This window comes from Trematomus bernacchii, unplaced genomic scaffold, assembly GCF_902827165.1.
Source record: "Trematomus bernacchii unplaced genomic scaffold, fTreBer1.1, whole genome shotgun sequence".
Classification (NCBI taxonomy): Eukaryota; Metazoa; Chordata; class Actinopteri; order Perciformes; family Nototheniidae; genus Trematomus; species Trematomus bernacchii.
In genome coordinates this window covers 7,653,417-7,674,261 of record NW_022987564.1, presented here as the reverse complement: position 1 = coordinate 7,674,261, position 20,845 = coordinate 7,653,417, and the positions used below count along the sequence as shown (strand labels likewise).

The window sequence follows — 20,845 nt, the reverse complement described above, 5'->3', positions numbered from 1 at the left end:
ACGAACACATCTGGACAAGCCTCTTGAATGCAGTTAAACTGTAACAATGAGCAGAACACAAAGTTTGCCTTTAGTTGGTTTTGATATGTTTCATTTTGTTGTGTTGCTGGGGTTCAGGAATTTAAAGGGGGTGCAGAGCAGGCAGGAATGTCTCTACGTGGCAGTGGGAGGGGCTGCACCCACCGGGGGTTCAATTATATTTATACTTTAAAGAGCTGTATTTCATTGGATTATATGCTCTTTGTCAGTCATAAATTAAAAATAAATGCAGTATAACTTTGGTCTTTGTCTAAAAAGTGCAGGAACTTCTCCATTAGTTGTGATTTTATTGCATAAAAGCTCTACACTGTCAGGTTTTTACTTAATGTAACAGGAAAGAACAACAGCAGTGATTTACTTGTGATATAGTGGGAGGGGCAGCTCCAGCAGCCCTGCGCCCGGGGGTGGGGAGGCTGTGTCCGGATACGTGGTGGAACTTGAGGCGGTCCTAGAGACCCACGCACCCTCTCCTGATTCATCCCAGCCCACCATTTACGCTTCCAAAGTTAAAAATGGCACCCTCCACTTCTTCCCAAGTCTTCTCGGCGCTTTTACTCGCATTTTTCCTCTCTGTGGTGAACTCTCAGTATGAAAAGTACAGCTTCAGGAGTTTCCCCAGACACGAGCTGATGCCCCTCGAGTCCGCTTACAAATACGCACTGGACCAGTACACGGGAGAGAAGTGGAAGGAGACGGTGGAGTACATGGAGGTGTCTCTGCGGCTCTATCGACTGCTGCGGGACAGCGAGGCCTTCTGCAACCTCAACTGCAGCTCCGTCAGGCTGGACGACGAGCAGAAGTTTGCGGAGTTTGCAGAGCTGCGGGCGTTTGGGAACGTTATGAAGAGGGCGCAGTGCCTGAAGCGATGCAAACAGGGACTGCCCGCTTTCAGACAGACCATGCCCAGCCGGGACACCATAGAAGAGTTTGAGAGGAGGGAGCCGTACAAATACCTGCAGTTCGCCTACTTCAAAGTAAGGAAATGTCTTGAATGTGGGGTCAAGGGGCTTTAAACATGGCACTTGTGTGACTGTTTGTCAACCATGGTGATGATGGCTTTCAGTGCATCCACACTTTCTATTTTAACGTCACTTTGTTTTTTCCTGAAACGTGTTCTGACGTCACTTACGTGCCACGGATACACAGGGGGTCTGCTCTGCAAGAGGGGGAGGTCCTGATCTTTCACATGTGAATGATTGTGTTTTCTTGTCATTCCTATTAGGAAGTAAACAAACCCTAATAAAGACATTTAAATGATCATCATCAACCCAACAAGGGATCTAGCCAGCAAACACAGTTATTTTGATATTGCACCCTTCATAGACATTAGTCACTAAGGCCTGTACAGTCAAAGAAATACATAAATACTTCAAGTAGTTCAGATTTAAGATTAGGTTATGAATCACAGTTTATTTAGAGTCCAACGTTGGCTCACATTAAGACTTAGATTCTTGTGTCAGTTGTCTTATTTGTACGTACAGATTATATACAAAGGTTTGACAAATTAACAGGAAAGGTTATATAGGCTGAAAAATGTAAATAGTGTATATTACTGTGCTATTTCTTTGTTTTTGTCTCGTTTCTTTTTTTATTTGTCAATCAATTACTTTTTTGACTCTTGAGTAGATGTAATGTCCCTGTTTTTATCTATCTTAAAACCTGAATATTTGACTTGATATGACCTGATAATTGCCATAAAGTCATTAATTTCTAGAGAAGAAACACATCGACCCTCATCAACCTGTACTGATGAGCAAAACATAAAATAGCGGTTTTACAATGTGTGTTTGTTTTATTACTTCCAGTCTGACAACCTGCCCAAGGCGGTGTCTGCTGCTCACACCTTCCTGCTGAAACACCCCGATGATGAGATGATGCAGAGGAACATGGCCTACTACAAGAGTATGCCCGGATCCGAGGAACACCTCAAAGACCTGGAGACCAAATCCTATGAGGTATAATAACAACATCTTTCATTTGTATTTAACTTTTCTAAATAGCTGACAACAAGGTTAACAAATGGCTTTACAATTGAACTGAAGAACAGCAACAATAACAACATGACATGTATTTATGAGTTAAAAGATGCAACACACAACAAACAGCGATAAAGAACCTTTGCAAAACTTTTCAAAATGGATTGAGAGCGATTCACTTAAAAGCCAGTCAACATGGTGTGTTTTTTGGAAAGGATTTAAAAGATTAAACTTATTTTGCAAGCCTAATTTCTGCAGGCGGTTGGTTCCAAAGTACAGTAGCCCTAATCAGTCTCTCACAGTCACAGCTTCAAATGTATTTTTTTATGATACACAAAATAAACATGAATTCCATTCTGTGTGTTATTGCAGACACTATTTGTGCGTGCGGTGCGGGCGTATAATGGGGAAAACTACCGTACTTCGGTGTCAGACATGGAGCTGGCTCTGCGGGACTTCTTCAAGGTCTACGACGAGTGTCTGGCTGCGTCCGAGGGTCCCAGAGACGTCAAAGACTTTAAAGACTTCTACCCCTCTATAGCTGGTCAGTTCACCTGCAGGGCCTTCGATCCTCCTGCTCTGTCCATCTATTAGCGTGTTTCTCTTTTACTTCTAGATAAATGCCCCATTTTGCATCTGTCTTCTTTTTGTTATAGAATTCATCCTTTCTTCAACAGGTTTTCTGCTATGTCTAAGTTTAATCTTTATTTCTTAGCATCTTGTTTCTCATGTTGTTACTAATCTCTCTACAGATCACTACATTGAGGTCCTCGAGAGGAAGGTGAGGTGTGAAAGTGACCTGACGCCTGTCGTCGGGGGTTTCGTCGTTGATAATTTTGTGGCCACCATGTACCACTACCTTCAGTTCGCCTATTACAAATGTGAGTAGCATGTTGTTTCCTAAGATAAACTTCTGTTTTATGACTTGTGATGAGAAGCCCTGATTTAAGCTCTATAATTGTTGTGTTTTTAGTGAAGGACCTGAAGAACGCAGTACCATGTGCAGCCAGCTACATGCTCTTTGACCCCAAGGATGAAGTGATGAAGAATAACGTTGCCTATTACCAGTATCACAAGAAACCGTGGGACCTGACAGAGGAGGACTTCCTCCCCAGAACAGTAAGAAATATGAATGACTTCAAATCTTTTTTTCTCCAGTTCCATAGGTCCCTAGTTTGCTACACACAGATTAATCAAACAAGATATACCTGCTAATTAGTGAGCTTTCAGCATGGATCAACTACTGAACAGACCAAGCCTAGGGGCCCTATGTAAGGGACCCCCCAGGCTTTCTCCCACAAATGTCAGTCAATGAGACACGTACTAACCAGGAAGAGATTTGCATGACCTCAAAGAAACAACAACTATAAAAAGATACAAACAGCCTTAAAATTAATACAAATAGACACAAAGCAACTGCAAGGCAATACATAGCGACTAAATTAAGGGGCAAATCATCCACAAACAAAACAAAAAAGACTACAACATGGGGTTTGTGTCTGTAGATCCTATAGGAGAGGTGTTGGGGTCTTTCCGTGTCCATGCAACAATCTTCCCGTTCACAGTAACTCGTGTCAAGAAAGCAAAGAAGCGTACTGATTTAAATAGGTCAAACGTTTTTTAAAAGGTTATCTTAGTATTTAAGGCAGTTAGATGAGAACATTGTACAGTAAATCTTGTTTACAAATGTAAACAGAGAAACAAATTGTAGCCTGGCTCCGTCTGGAGGGGGGGAAATTGTTTCTAAGCTCACTAATTAACATTATTTTGTTTCATTAATCTGTACTAAAACAGAAGTGTGAGAACTGCAACTGTTGTTGTCCCTGGGGTTATGTGCATACTTCTCGGCCAGGCGCAGAGACGATGTGAGAGAAACAGTGTAGCACTTTACAGTCTTTTTAATCAGCTAAGCTATCTGGCTGCTTCACGTTATTAGTTTATATTAAGAGACACACATGCCTGGGGAACCTTCTTAAATTATTTCTCATTGTTATGCCTTTGGTTCACTATAACTCACATTTTGTCTGCTGTGCTCCTGTGTGTGTGCTACAGGAGGCGCTGCGGTACCACAATCAGACCTCTATGCAGTTAGGGATGTTGGAGTTCTCCAAACAGCGCCTGGTGAGCGACGATGAGGTGAGTGCCTTTGTTCAGCTGCATATTTGTATGTGTTAGTGCACCACATCAGGAGACCTTTAGCCAGTAATTAGGTTATCTGTATTACACTGAAAGGGACACAGCTTGAAAAAAATACCTGCATGATTCACGTGACATCATTTATAGTTTGGATGAGGCTCTGTCCTCATGTAACTTATGTAAAAACCTGGGAACCTCCTGTGTGGTCACATGACACCCTGCAGTACAATGTGGACACTGTGTTTATCAGGCTACAGTGTTACAGACGGCCATGAGGTGGCAGCATGACACTGGCTCTTCTTTAAACTATTATGATGCAGCACAAGGACTGTGGTAATTAGGGCAACCCCACATAAACCAGGATTACATGCTTTATGCGTTAAACACTATTCAGTTATTCACTGTAATCTCTTTAGTAATGCCAGGTATGAGAACTGTGTGAGGGAGGATTTATGCTAATGTACTTCAAACAGACCCTCCTGAGTGGATTTTCTTTATTTCTTTCTTATGTGTGTGTCTGCAGGGAGAGGTGTTTGAGTTTATAGATCAGTTCCTGGAAGTTGTGGAAGAACCCAAACTGGAAACTCCGCCTAAAATCTGAAACAAACAACAAAACAAAACCACACCCGCAAGTTTGTATTTATTTTGTTTTGCTAGAGTCTCTGACTGACCACTGTGTGTTAACCTGTAGATCCACATCCTGAGTTTTTTTTCCTATTTCCTTTTTTATGCACTAAACCTCCAGTTCAGTGGTTATGGACAATGGCTACATGATTTAAAGACAATGATAATAATAGAGATATTAATATTTTAACTCACTGTTTTATGGATACGTTCCTCCACTGTGAATCATGTATGTTGTCTGTCAAAAATGGTCATTTTTACAATAAAAGGATAATATAACTTGCCAAACATCAGTCTTTTTGTTGTTATACTACACATGCTGGTTTTCACGGTGTGGTCAATTGTAAAAATTAAAGGGTCCCTATTATTATTTTTGGGGTTTTCCCTCTCCTGTAGAATGTTAGGTTTTTGTGCATGTAAATGGTCTGAAAGTTCCCTCCAGAGGGAGTTTCTGTCCCCCCTGCCTGAAACACCTCCATTGGACTCCTTTGTTTACTTCTGTAACAAAGTGACATCACTACCGCTTCTGTTGGCTAGCGCTCCAACATTTGTACGTGATAGGCTAAGGAGTAGAACATCTCTGAGCAGCCAGCTAACCAATCAGAGCAGACTGGGCTCTGGTTTCAGACACAGGGTGAAAAGAGTTGCTGCAGCACAGGAAGTATGAGAAAAATAAAGACCTTTTTGAACATTAGCCAAATAAAATACAATTATGAAACCTGAACATTTGCATAATAGGGCCCCTTTAACACTGTTTTATTCTCTGGCTGTCCACTTTATAGGTTAATTGTTGGGTCAATTAAATGTGTTCAACCTTTTTTCTTTTAATAATCAACCATCCATTTACAATATAATATCACAAAAGACGAAAAAGCAGCAAATCATCACAATTTAGAGGTTGAAAAGGGGATTTAAAAAAAACTTTTGCTTGAGAGAGAGTTGATTGCTCAATTCATCAAGTGAATAATACCGTTACAGTCCAATCATTTTTGACTGGAGTCTTAATACAGCAGGATGTTTGCAAGCGTCCTCCTGCTGAGCAGAGCGGCATGCAGAGAAAACACTGAGTTGTTTAATAATGTTTGAACATGGAGTCTCTGTGCAGTTTGTCACACATTGATGTTAAAAACCCACAGGGGAACATTCTCGCTGTATTACTGTATCCCTCTGTGACTCTGCGTTCCTCTGCTGCCTGTATCCACCCGTCTCTTTTATTACCGGCTCTTGTCATTTACCAATGACTTCCTATTAGCTGCCTTCTTCTCTTGAAACATACTAAAACAAATTCTGAACATTTCTTGAACATATCACAAAGAAATCGGCGTATATGGCGAGAAGAGGACACTTGTCTGAAACATAACATTAAAGGCTGATGGCAGGGGTAAAGGTCAAAGGTCAAAGTTACACCTTTATACGACAAAGTCAGTCACTTTCCCATAAAAAACGTATGTCAAACAATGAACAATAGGCCATGCTATTTGAGATCTACAAGCTGACCTTGCAAAAATTTAATTAGACACCAAAGTTCAAACCACATGTTTAGGAGTTTATTGGGAGAACACGTATACAGTACACATTTCATCCTGACATCACACACATCAGGCTGTTTGAGATGAAGAAGAAACAGACATGGAGAAATATTAGCATCATGTGAATGACAGAAACGCACTTTACTTACTATCAAATTTGTGATTTTTGCATCACAACTCTCCATCTTCTTGATGACCACTATTAGTCTAATTGAACATATGCAAAATGTGTGACCAGACAGTTCATTGCTAAATAATCTACAGTCCATGATATTGCGAGGACAACACTTGTGTTTTAACAGCTTTATCTAGGTGAGATAAAGGGCAGTAAAGTATGGACATTTATATTGGAGTTTACTAGTAGTAGTAATCCACCGATGACAATTCAAAAATGTCTACCATCATCTACAACTATTTCACTACCCAGGGGCATGTATTACATCATTTTTTAAAAGTACTTTAAAATCATGATGCACTTGAAAAAATCTAATAAAAGTTTGACTGTAGCAAAGAAAACGACATACGTTGTAATGTCTAAAGTCAACTGTGCTTGACTGTCTTTTTGAAGAAATGACAAACTGAAGTAGTGTTTAGAAGGTTATTTTAGTAGGGATTCATATTTACAGAAACATAAAGACAGTAGGTAATTTATTCCCCTTGCCATCGCAACATTAGGACATTACTAAATCGATTCAGATACCAAAATACAGAAATTTAAAAAAGTAAGAAATATTTGTTATGAAATCAACAATAGTGGGTATTCACTTCCTCAAACAAACAAATCCTTATTTTATAACTAAACATGTTACTAAATAATACCATTTTAAAACAGCTTTTTAGAAATCAGGTGAGACAATGGTGGAACATTGATGATTATTCATGACTGATGACACCAAGAAGTGCTTTGTCACCTAGGTTTGACATTTATTACAAGTAAAGCATCTCCTATTTAAGGTATTGCCAAGTAATTATTTGTGTAGTCTTTATACATCACCGAAATACAAACTCTAATATCTAAGTTCAAACCCTCCTAATGCTATTTAAAGGTGGGGTAGGTAAGTTTGAGAAACCGGCTCGAGATACACTTTTTGTAATATTCCATGGAATGCTCTTAACATCCTGATAGCAATGAATATCTTAAGTGCTTTGACAAAAAATCCATAAAAAAATGTCATCTGTGGAAGCCGTAGTACTGTAAAAAGCACGACCAATCATTTTAGCCGGGCCGGCTAAAATAACTGGATGGCCTACCTGCCTGTCAGCCTTCCATCTGTGCACAAACTTATCTCGTGCCCTCATTGGTCATGTGCGCATTCGTGCGTGTTGGAGGAGGGGCTCTGTAAGGAAGTGGCAGATTTTTTCCGGCTGTGTATTTTCAAATTCTAGCGCACTCGAGCTGGTTTCTCCAAAATTACCTACCCCACCTTTAATGTATTTACATTTGCAACTTTTTATCAGCTATCCTATTTTTACATTTTACCTTTGCTCTTAAGTGTTTGGCACAGTACGAAGACAGCGAGAAAGAATATCACTGATGATGCAGCTATAGTACACTGTGAAAGTCTGAACTACGACTGGAGAGTTAACCACATGTATAAACATTGTGAAATTCTAACCAAACTAAATTTGCTAACAGCGCACATTTTCTGATGTCCCAAACATTTTAAATAAAACAGCGGTTATTAAAAGTCCAGTCGAGAAAACCCTCTTAAACCTTTCATTCTGGTTTTTTATCTTGACAAACATAACAGAGCACGAGTATGAAAGTAAATTACATTGATGTAATTCAAAATATTGAATACCATATGAAAGATATTACATGCGCCTGTTATTAACCCATATTAATCCAAAGTCAGGCCAACCTACATATACTCAACAAATGTACACATTTTCACAAAACCATCAGAAAGTGTAGGCTACTAACCTTAAAAGGAACAGTGAGTTCATGTGCATGAAATGATATGCACATGAAGCCAAAAATGGAGCAAGGGTAAATTCAAAAAGTAGCCGCATTGTCCTGGCACTTAGGCCCATAGAGCATGCGCACTTGAGTTTCCCCCTAAGCCCCGCCTCTTTACTCTGCTATCCGCTCAGTCAAATGAATGGAAAGAGAAAATAACACTGGATCGGATTTAGCACATTTTACTACTTTTAGACCCTCATGATCTATATAAGGGCCCTGAAAGTATACTCTGTAGTACTGGGTAGTTTATTTAGCTAAAATAAAAGGTTCAGTCATTTACAGATGTCTCTTTTCCAATGTGAAAATCAATGAGAAAAAGTCTATTGCAGCCAAATTGACGTCACAGAATATACAGCAGTGTAGTACCACTGTTCAGCCACTGCGAACATTTGCTTTAACGGCCGGCGCACTTCCTGGGGGCTTGTTCCCTCCGAGATAGGGAGCCGTACCTCTACAACGCAATCTGCCAAGTTGCACCATCATGTTTCTACAGTAGCCTAGAAGGGACAAACCAAATTCCAGCTCTAGAGAGTGCCTTTCACTTTAAGTTCTCCAACTTTCTTGGAAATGGGAAGGGTGAACAGAGGGATATTTAGTTGCAATCTTCAACCTCAGCATTAGATGGCACTAAATCCTATACACTTGTTCTTAAAGAAAATGAAATGTTACCATGGAGGCACCATGATGTTTTATCTCTGTTTTGCCGTCAGCAAACACGACGTACCGCTGATTGGCAGATTGCACGCACCTGAGACACACACATACAGGCACAAACAGGCACACACACACACACACACACACACACACACACACACACACACACACACACACACACACACACACACACACACACACACACACACACACACACACACACCATGGGGATAACTCTGAAGTCTGGATGGCCTGCTGCTGTTCATCCTTCAGCAGCCCCTCGTCAAAACCAACAGAGGCAGGAAGATCTTAAAATGTTTCACCTGCCATCCTTCTTTCTCACACCTTTCCCTCCATACCGCTCACTCGAACCTCTCATATTTTTAACTATCATCCTCCTTTTTGTTCTTACTGATAACAAAATAACCTTGTCTACATTTGGGACAACCTGCCCAAGTCTTCAGCACTCTTGCCGTTGAATAACAAGTGGAATAAAGTTGTTATTTTTTCCAACACAGTTCTCAGGCAATCAGAGAGAGATTGGGATTTGGAAAAATCAGGAAACACACAACTGAATAAGCAATAAACATCAATGAAGTCAACACAAATTGAACACAGAGAATCTTTAACCACAATGTCCAAGAGGCTGAAGTCTCAGTTCATATATTCAGGCGGGCAGGCATGCCTTCTTGTGGTTTTCCTACATGGTTATTCCCTTATAATATCCTTTTTCAGTTCCTGGAGTTGAGTCCAGCCCCTCTCCACTTATCCAGCTAGATGTCAGAGCTTTGGAAATATTGGGTAGGTACATCATAGATAGGTAAAAATCCTTAAAAACGATCTTGTTTCACTGTGTTAAACATCAGTTCTTACTGCTTTGCTCAATTTTATTTTCACCACATTTTGCTCTTCAAAACAGGGCCCATCTCTTCATACCTATCCAAAATCTTCAGTTATTGATGAGTTTCTAGCAAGATGAAGGGCTGTGGTTCCCTCTCAAATTTCTCTGAATTTTCCCCTCCCTCCCAAATGTCTCTGCCCTCCATCATTGGTCGCCCTTACACTTTTTGCTGCATCTCTATCTGTTGGCCCTGTCTGCTCTGACTCTGGCCCTTCCCGTTCATCTTGTACATTGAGCTCTTCTTCTGTTTGTGGCAGTAGCACCACACCCCAACGATCACCGCCGTGGCGATAGCGCACACCGCCACGATTATGGCGGCAACAGTGGGACCTTGGCTGGAGGAGCTCGGAGGGCAGTTCTCACCGGTACAGATTGCCTCCCCCAACTCTCCCTCCACCTCACCCCTCTCGCCGGTCTCCCCTGGAAGGATGTGTACAGTGTGCTCTTCTGTAACTCCGCTGTCGGTGTCCTGCATCGGGGGAACTGGGCCATGATCCAGGAAGGGGTGCTGAGAGAGGTCGTCCTGCCAGGAGTGGGTGGGAGCTGCCTGTTGGGTGTCGTAGTCCAAGGTGTCGGAGTGTGAGGGGGAGTCGGAGGGCTGTGAGGGAGCAGCGGTGGGGATGAAGCCCGGCAACATTTCCTCCGCTCCCCCCTGAGCTAAAGCAGGTTCTGTTGTGGAAGACGCAAGTACTTCTGGTAGGCTGGTGTAAGGGACGGGTCTACCAACTTCCACCTCATTAGGTCTGTCAGTTGTCCTCACAACTGTCCCCCTCGCTGTATCCTCTGGTCTAACCCTTTCTGTTGTGGAGTCCCCTTTCTCTGTTTCCTCCAGGACGACAGGGTAGCCGTCCAGCCAGGTGTCGTCTGTGGGGGCTTCTTCTTCTGCTGTAACATTCTGTTTTATATCCGTCTCTTGGGAAAAGATCACACGCTGGTGACTGTCATTGTCATCTTCGTAGCTCTCATGGTCATCGTGGTTATGGTCATCATGTTCATGGTCATTGTGGTCGTGGACATCGTGTTCATGGTCGTCGGGTTCATGGTCATCGTGGTTATCGGGGTCATCGTGGTCATCGTGGACATCGTGGACATCGAGGTCATCGTGGTCATCGTGGACATCGTGGTCATCGTGGTCATCGTGGTCATCGTGGACATCGTGGTCATCGTGGTCATCGTGGTCAGTGTTACGATCAATATCTTCCTCCTCAGGATCATAAGGCTCCTCACGGTCATCACTGTCATCGGGGTCAGGATGTTCTTTAGATTCGTCAGGACGTTCTCGATCAATGTCTTCTCGATCGTCAGTCACATCTTCATGCTCTTCGTAGCTTTCATGTTCATCGTAAGTATCGTCGTACTCTTGACCTCCGTAGCGAACACGATCCCGGTCGTCTTCGTGTTCACCCATGTCATAATGGTCGTCATGATCGTCTGTATCTTTGTGCCGGTCCCGCCTGTCCTGGTCATCAACTTTAGCTGGAATATAATGCTTCACATGATCATCTCCGTCGTCTTCCTCCTGGTGACTCTGTTCACCGTCATCATGGTTGTCATGGTCGTCGTGACCTTGGTCGTCAACATCAACTGGACGCTGGTGGTGGTGCGTTTCTTGGCTGTCCTGCTCTTTGCTCTCCTCTGATTGGGCGCCTGAAGCTCTCTGTGTGGTCTGTGTGACTGGATTGGTGGAGGCGGGACGTCCCTCATCCTGGAAGGCCTCAGAGGGGAACCAGAAGAGGTGTTTCTGGGAGAGAAGAGACACAGGTGCTTCTGTAGCTTTCTCCCCTCCTGCTACCACAAATGTTGTATCGATGACCTCCTCTTCCACTTCAGGCACTCCATGTTGGTCTTGATGCTCCTCCTCTACTTCGACATTGAAGCTCGTCTCTTGTTGAACCTGACGCCTTTCCCCTTGTGGGTATTCAGCTCCGTGCACCTCCCCGTACACCTGACCCTGAGCCTCCTCTGGCCTCTCGCTATGGTGCTCTGCCTCTCCATAGGAATCTGGAAACTTGTCCTCGTAGTCTACGTGACTTTCAGTCTCATCTGCAGAAACACAATGAAACACTTGATCAGGTGATGAGTCTACATCAAATATAATGTTTATTTGTTTAATCTCAAGGAGAATAAAAGACTCCTTGAGATAAAAAAAAATCTCTTAGGTTGCATTTGTCAAGACGGACAGCAGCCAAAATAAGACACATTATTTAGCTTTTTGTATTATTGTAAGTGTTTACTACAGTCACTCTCTTAGTATACTAGCCTTTTTATATTTATCTTTTTCATAAAAATATCTTATCTTGTTAAACCTGCAATTTCATGTCAATCTGTCACGGTGGTATTGCAATTTGTATTAAATATAATCTTTTTCAAGGGATTGTGACGAAGTAAAACATTCGATCACCGTGACACTATTTTAGGACTGTTTAGGAACTCCTGCTGTAGCGCACAAACATGACAACGACGCTGTGAGCTAACTGTGGACACAAGCCTGGCCTTTTGCTTTCATGGACAACTCTTGCCCTCTTCTTCTTCTTCCTCTGAACCGGTCCACACGATGGCATGTCACACTGAGGTGTCATCGCAGCCATTTCCAACTCACAACTGAGAATCTATTTTCCAAGAAAAGCTCAGAGTCACCGCCCGATCACCTCACAACACTGGGAGCTAACAAGCAAGAAGTGAGAAGGTAGACCTCAGAGTGCTCTCCTGTACGTCTCGGTCAAAGCTCAAAGCTTTGAAGAAGACGAACAAAAGGGGGGCTTTCTGTTTTCTGCCTCTTTCTATTTCTTTCCCGCTCCTGCAAGATAAACTGTTTAAACACCTTCTTACCTTTGACACAAATCTCCACTAATCCGTACCACTCTCCACAGCTGTCGCACAGTAGACTGAACGCACTGCGTCCACTGGGCATGACATGACCGGGCAAACATGTGTACAGCAGCTCGTCTCCCATCTCATACCCAGAGTGCTCCTGGAGATGAGCGTTAGGAAAGGATGGAGGGTCACCACACGGCACATCTGTCAACAACAAAAACAAATCAACACACAAAAAGTCCATATTCAGGATTAAACAGCACGGTTAATGAAACATGACTCATGGTAATTATTATCCAGTTTTACAGCATGACTATCCAATTTGTAAACAGAAAGAGATTAGAATGACGCAAGGGGCGGTAAGCAAGAGCTTTGTGGTAAATGTGGATGTAATTTTGACAAACAAAACCACAAACAATGCCACTGGGAAGAGATAAAGGCTGTGTATTGTCTTGACTCTGGTCTTATTATGTATGGTAATTATAAAAAGGCAACACAGTTAATCTGAAAAATATTAACATGTTCTTGACGTTTCTTTTCTTTTTGTTATTTCTGTTATTCTATTTCATGTTTTTCCAAATGTAAAATAATGCCCTGTTAAAAAAAAAAATCATTATTTATTATTATATTTAAAGCGCCCTAAAGTGGACATTTTAACATCTTCATTTTAGAATTGGGCTAATATATCACTTTATACTTCATAACTATAACGATATAAGCACAATGTTGCCTGTAAATCAGTGTTGATCTGTACTGTCCAAATTTCCTCACAGCAGAGTGTGTGTGTTGTGTATCAAACACACACACTCTGCTGTGAGGAAATAGTCTGATCCAAAACTAACGACTGACTGCCCCCCCCCCCCTCTTAAATCCAGGCCAGTGTGTGAAATGCTATGTCTGGCCTTACGTACATTCATGGATCAGGTAATACCTTCACACACATTCAGACACACAGATATTCACGAGGAGGCAGAAAGTTTGGTATTTGACAACAGATTTGAGTAGAAACATAGAACTGGCAAACACACACACACACACACACACACACACACACACACACACTGGCAGGATGGAGAGTGTTGAAAGTAGAAGATGGAAGGAACGCAGGAACACACACTCTTTCACACCTCAGTAAATATCTCAGGAAAGATCCACATACACACACGTACACACACACAAATATAAATGATGTGTGTGTATGTATGGTGTGTTTACTGACCCCTGTCTTTGATACAGAAGGCGTCCAGGTTTTCAGAGTCCTCGGTGGCGTTTTCTGTTCTCACATCCACTGCTTTCAGTGCACTGCCCACAACGTTACACACCGTCATCCTAGATAGATAGAGATAAAAACACTCATTAATTCCAATGTGATATGGGTGCATATAGCCGAACAGCCAAGCATTTAATTAAGGATGGAAGAATTTTTTAGATTAAGATTAACATCGCATTAAAAACACACAATAAGAGCAATACATTTTTAGACAGCGTTGCTGATCTGATTGGTCAATTACAGAATACACCAGTCTGTTATTTCCCTATAGCAGACAACTGCTAGATACAATTCTGATGGTAGACTCTGGAGGACCAGGTAAAGTAACAGAAAATCATTTTAAATCAATATTTTGTGTCAGATTGTTGATTTCTTTAGTAAGTTTTAAGTATTAGGCAGCATAATGTATCATAACTGTTTTATTTTTCTTTCATTAATCACTGAATGGCACTGACCCACAGGTTGGGAACCACTAGATTAAATACCTTTAGCAAAAAGTAGTTCAAACTAGCCTCCCCCTAAGCAACTACAACAGTTACATGCTGCTTACTGACAAATGTGCAGTATTATCAGTCGGATAATGTCATATATTATTATAACATTACACCACTGATAACATTTAAGTGAGATCTCTGCACACGGATCAGTATCACACGTAAAGCTGCAGCTTCGGTTTATATATTATACGGGTAATCTGACGACATGCGCAAACAGATATACGTGCTGCTCTTTGTTGCTTATTCAAATATTATTACAGAATGACATCAGTGTCCAGAAACACACATCATGGCTCAGACATGCTGCAGTATCAGCAGCTGTAGCCTCTGGCACAATATTATCACACTATGGTCATTAATAGATGTTCCCATGTAGGAGCCTTCAGTTACACCCAAATTCAAATAGCACAATCACAACATTAGCGACTTAATATAACACATTCACCAGACAAAATGAGTAATGCCTACAAAATGTAGTGGCAAAAAAACGTTTATGGCATCATTAGCCTATTTGTCATCCAAAAGCACCAGATAAGACTAGGGTTGCAAAATTCCGGGAATTTTCAAAGATGGAAACCTTCCATGGGAATAAATGGGAATTTATGGGAATAAACTGGGAATTTTCCAAATTGAAGGTTGGCTCTTCATAGGGAACTTAAATATAGTTGGGGAAAGTATATTTTAGCATAATCTTGACTAAAACAAACAGATGCCATTCAAGTACACTTGAATATCCATGCCATAGCACACTGCTTACTGCATGGCTATTGAGACCACACAAAGGTTCGCAACAGGCTCACAAATGTGAGAGTGGAAAAACTGGTTGGCAAGCACTGGAGACGCTGTAGTACATATGCCAAGCCTGTAAGTGGCGCTGTAGTCCTGCCACAAAAGCAGCGAAGAAGACTTCCTGCGCATGGTTGCCATGGTTGCCCTTCTGTTTATTCTCCGCTGTGGACGCTCTGGCTCTTTTTCTCCCTCCCCGAGGCAAGCGTCGTCCAAGGGACGAGGGGAACGTGCGGCAGAGTTTCAGGTAGATTTTCTTTCGCCGGTCAACATGTCCGTTAAAGTTGAAATCTTCCGGACAAAATTAGAAAAGTGCCGGTCAAAGGTCTTCTTTGTTATTTATTGAGCTTTAAAACAAATGAATAACGACTCTATATAATAATAAAAAACGGAGCCTCTCTTTTCCTCCCCCTCTTCTGACAGCCCAGCAGCTGATCTCTGAGCAGGAGAGGCGGGGCTATTGCGTCATCGTTATCAGGACATGATCGTATAGGCATAAACACGGAGCCGTTTGCCCCCCCAGAGCGTTTTGTTTGCAGATCTACCCACCTTGGGACCCGTTATCATTATCGTTTTCTGCGTTTCCATGTCGGCCTCGTGTGGCCGAACCGTCTATCTGATAGTGAACTGTAGCAGATACGACCGTTATCGTCCTTGTGTGGCCGGGGCTTTACTTTCCAGTCGGATCAAAATTAGTTCCCATATCACCGTCATGTGGAAAGTAAATTCAAAGTTCCGAAACATCATTAAAAGTTAGACTTATTACACTTTTCATATAATATTGCATGGTGATATTACTAATCAAGCATCATTAAAGGGATACTTGTGTGGGTTTGAGTGGGTGTTTGCAGTAATTAAGTTAATCAAAGCGTCAGTAATTGGAAAGAATTTGACTGGCAGAGCAGTGAGTTTGTGAGAAGTGGTGTGAGTCATGCTGCATGCTTGTGCCATGCTAACTTGAGCTTATAAGGACAAAAAACTGAGAGAGAAACGGGCAGCAAGACAGAAATCGCCAAGAAAACATTTAGAGAGAGACAAAAAACAGACTGTTTTAACATTAACTTGCTCCAGGCTTCTTTTTGTATGTGTATTATCATAGATAAAGGGGCCTTATTATGCTAATTTTCCGGTTTCAGATATGATGTTCAATAACGTCTTTGAAGAGAACGTTAGGATTTGAGCCTTTCCGGAACATTAACATGCTCAAAGACCTATATAACACATTACAGGAAAGTAAAAAACCCACAAAAAAAAGGGCCCCTTTAACAACAAAGGTCGCTTTGGATAAAAGTGTCAGCCAAATGCAATGTAGGGTAATTTAATGTATTTAAAGGGAAAACTCAGATATGTGTGTGTAGATGAGTCGGCTGGTATTTTGTGTTTGGTTGCCGGGAAGTAGATCTGTGATTGACAGGTAAGAGGAAGACGTTAAGGTAGGGGAGTCCATCTGAGAAGCATTTTGTATTATGCAATAGACCTAAACATTTCAAGGACTGCAGGTTTACTGGCACTAACACCACAGTGTTACTTGTGGAAGCCATAAGAGGCAAGTGAGAAAAAAAAGATCTTTATTCTCTGATGACTTAAGAATAGAGAATAGGGGAAAAAGGTTATGCAAGGATGATCTTTTAAGTGACGTTTTTTTCGTCTGTGAAAACATTTGAACTCTGTATTCAGCTTCAAAATAAAAAGGGTACATCCAAGGAGCTGATGAAATGTTATGAGCTCAAATATGTGCACCACCATGGTCTTGGCGCATGATTTCATCCAAAAAATAAAATTGAGATTTGGGGTGGGTCACAAGATCAAGACAGAGAGAGAAGAAGGTCTGGGTTAAAAGGATACCCTCGGCTTATAGACAGACACCAATAGATGGGTGATACACTGTGAAACATGGTAAGAGGGTGTGAAAGCTGATGTCCACTGGCCAACACCAAGAGAGCACGGAGTGTAACGGAAGAATAAATGTGTCAGCTTTTCCTCCGACAAGACATTCGTCATTCTTGGACCCAATTTGGATCAGGTTCAGTTTCATATCTTGTCCAAGTCTTTGCATTATAAGCCATTATTAGGTTGCAATACCTAATTCAGCCCATTTTCTGTTTCTTTAGGCACTTGAAGAGGCACTTTGAGTAGGCATGGGATGATACTATAGATATGAGTATCCTGTCCAAACTAATTTAAATACAACATCTTAGAAATTATAATCCTGGACACATTACATTTTAACAATTGCAAGCATTGATAAGTGAGACTAAGCTAAATATTGATGTGGGTCATTACAAAGCAATGACGTATTTGAGGAAGTGCACAAAACTGCAGGTCATCATTCAATGACCACATGAGGCTTGCTCTAAAAGGGAGTAAATCTCTATATACTGCCATGTTAAAAGCCCGACTTTACACAGAATTGTCATAAAGTATTGGTGTCAGAGTATAAGAGCTTATTTCCCTATTCATGAATATTTGGGTGATTTGTACCGTTAATATACTAAGGGTTCAGTAAAAGCATTATTTGGGCGTTGTCGCTTTGAGTGACAGGTGGGTGCCTTCTCAGGATGTTAGCCACTAGCTCTCTGTGTCCCCTTGGCCCGCCTCAACTCAACCAATGATGCCCATTTTTGTTTTATCCAGGAGTTAGACAATGGGGTAGGTACCAAGATGGCCTTCGCCTGAGCCACTCAGTTTGAGCTTCACAATGGCGGAAACAGAGACTTTACTTTTTACTCATGTTGTTCTTTCTCCTTTCGGTCATGTTGTTTTTTCTCCCTTATTTGGAAATGTGGTCCTAGAGAATGTGTTTAACAATCAATTGGGGGCTTAAAGTAGGTTAGTCCTCTGCCAATACATCGATTTTGAAGAATCCAAGGCAGTTTTTGAACACAACACAATCAACCCACCACCATCTTTGTAACGTCAGCACCATGTACCTGAAATCACCTGAAATCAACCCCACAGACCAATCATGAATCCTCTCATCGCCACAAGAGAACAGCATAAACATACTGTCAATCACCTCACTATAAACTAACAGTGTGTCTTCCTACTCCCGGCCTGTCTCTCTGCCTGTCTGTCTGCTTCTGTCTCTGGGTGCTGAAAGCTGTGTCTCATGTTACCGTGGAGATGAGAGGTGTAAATGGAGGCAGTTGTCGACATGACACCCCGGCTCAGAATTCCCTCCCTCACCAGGAAGGAACAGAGGAGTCTTTCTCCCGCTCTTCCTCTCTCCCTTTTTCTCTTTCCCTCCTGAAATGTGTCACTCTCTTCTTCTATCTTCCCACTCTCTCTTTAACTGCCGCTGCTGCCTTTGCTTCCTCTCTCTTTCATCTGTTCCTTCAACCGCCGCACAAACACACACAAGAGCGCACACAGCAATATGACCTTTGACATCTTGAGAAATCTCAAGTCTCCCTACATGTCCCTTGAAACAATGAAGTCCCTCAGGCACAAACTTATTTTCTTACCCCACTGTGCCTCCGTAGAGCCACCCGCGGGTGCACGGGGAGAAGAAGCACTCCTCCACGGCGTGATGCAGCTCCTCTGCTGAGGCCAGGCGGGCATGTCGGGCGGCACAAGCCCCCTCGGCATCTCTGAAGCCCTGCAGGCCGGAGGAGTTCCTCAGGTCCAACACGAACACTCGACCTGAGGAGAAAAAAGCAGGAGAAAAACCTCTAAAACTTCTTATACAATATGATAAACCTTATATTCAAATATTTATCCCAATATAAAAGGTTTAAAACAGAGTAGAAGAGACTATAGAGCTTTTGTTGTTGTGTTCTCTTGTGTGTATGTGCATGCTGCAAATCTGGATTAAAAAACAAATTGTTATTATTCAATCGGTTTTATTTTCCAATTTTTACAGTTTTCTATTTCATCTTATTTTATCTTGCTTTATTTTTGTATCTTAAATGTAACTATTATTCCCAAGTGTGTTTTATTTTCCATCCTATTGCCCATTCATTTTTCTTCTATACCCTTTTAATGTTCATTCTATGTCTCATTTGCTTTATTCTAAAGCAATAAAGAACTAATGATGAATTATCTATTAATATAATTGTTATTATTATATTGCACAATGTTGGGCTTACATTTATTGGGCATACATTGTTGAGGTTGCTCAAAGTAAAGCAGGTTGTCTGTTTTATTTCATGTGAAAGGATACTTTGAGGCAGCAACACACACGTATGGATTTAGACAATTATATTGAAATATATAGCTTAATTAAGTGTGCAATGACGCAGATTTGCATTGAATACCACTATAGTAAATCATCAATTTATCAAGACATTGCTTTGGTAATTAAGGTTTCAGCATATCATCCCATGACATGATTGCTCCAAATTCATTTCACAACATAATAGAAACTATATTTTGGAGACATAACATGAAAATGTGCTTCATAAAGTTTGATTGATGTATGTGTATTGGCTACAGATGTGGTCACTTTACTGCATCACAGGAGCATCATTATCACCTCATTGTCACATCATTAGCTGGTTTTCAGGATCACAAAGAAATGTGCTTTTATATTTAACATCTTAAATCTAACTATTTGGACATTATTGCTAATGCTGAGAGGGAAAATACTGATAACTTGGGCATGTGCCAATTATAAGTAACGGTTAGTGCTGCTGCTGCTGCACCATAATCTAACTTTTGTGTTGGAAACCACCTGGATATTGCTATAAAAACTCATTATTATGAGTGGGAATACAATTTGAATGTGTAATGAAGTCATGGCTTGTCGTCACACGGATAAAACAATATGTAATTATTTTCTTTTTCTATTAAAAAGGAATAAAATATGAACTTACCGTCTGCATTTACAACAGATGTCCCCACAAGACAAGCCAGGCATCCAAAGAACAAAGGTAGAAGAGTTTTGTTACAACGATCCAACATCTTTTGGCACAATCTCACTTTTTTATGTTGGAAAACGTGTCCAAAAAACTTCCACACGACTTGTGTGTGCACAGTCCTGCAGGTCAGAGAGCCGGTGGAGAGTCCTGCGGTGGACCGAGCGGCAGGTATGCTTGTTGACAGGTCCGGGTGATAACGGAAAGAAAACGGTGAGAGCGTCTCAAGAGCGAGGCGCAGTATATCTCCCCCAAATACTCGCCCTCGCAAGCAGATGGAGCACCGGTGTGAAAACTCGCGTGTCCCTGTCAGTAAATACGTCACGGCTCAAAATCTTGAGGTTGGGCAAAGGGCGGTGAGAGAGAGAGACTGCCGGACTGCTCCTTTACAGAGGAAAAGTGAGGGAAAGAGAGAGAGAGAAAGAGAGAGTACCACCTTGTACAACGTACTGTGTTTGTGATGTGGTCATGTTAATAAAGCTTCTTTGAATTTGAATTTGAGAGTTTTTATTATTATTATTATTATTAGATGTCTTTATTGAATAAGGACCTTGCATAGAAATACATTAATCTCAAAAAGACAAGTGATGACTATAGCCAGAATATAGCTAAAAGCTCATTTCCATCTGCAGTCCCTGGGCAGGTACAAACACAACAATCAACAAACATGTCCTAGTGCATATATCACACTAATAATTATTGTAAAACAGATCAAAATACAGATGTATGGAATATAAATTCTAGTGCATTTGTCAATAATAAAGAAACTAACCTCTCCAATTACAGCAAAAATGAATGTT

The 20,845-nt window shown here is 41.4% G+C and overlaps 2 protein-coding genes across 2 annotated transcripts; one reads left to right on the top strand and one right to left on the bottom strand.

Annotated features, from left to right (window-relative positions):
- The first annotated feature begins 417 nt into the window (after positions 1–417).
- crtap (cartilage associated protein) lies at positions 418–5,063 on the top strand. The gene is made up of 7 exons (XM_034124205.1): positions 418–1,013; positions 1,845–1,994; positions 2,388–2,559; positions 2,768–2,896; positions 2,989–3,134; positions 4,068–4,151; positions 4,675–5,063. The coding sequence occupies exons 1-7, from the start codon at positions 552–554 to the stop codon at positions 4,750–4,752; spliced, it is 1,221 nt and encodes a 406-aa protein (XP_033980096.1). The 5' UTR covers positions 418–551; the 3' UTR covers positions 4,753–5,063.
- Positions 5,064–9,924: 4,861 nt separating this feature from the next.
- On the bottom strand, positions 9,925–20,091 carry susd5 (sushi domain containing 5). Its single transcript, XM_034125444.1, has 6 exons — positions 20,004–20,091; positions 18,654–18,831; positions 13,856–13,965; positions 12,652–12,840; positions 11,061–11,865; positions 9,925–10,910 (listed from the first exon to the last, which is right to left on the bottom strand). Exons 1-6 carry the CDS (start codon positions 20,089–20,091, stop codon positions 9,980–9,982), a joined length of 2,301 nt encoding a protein of 766 aa, XP_033981335.1. The 3' UTR covers positions 9,925–9,979.
- Between the last annotated feature and the right edge of the window lie 754 nt (positions 20,092–20,845).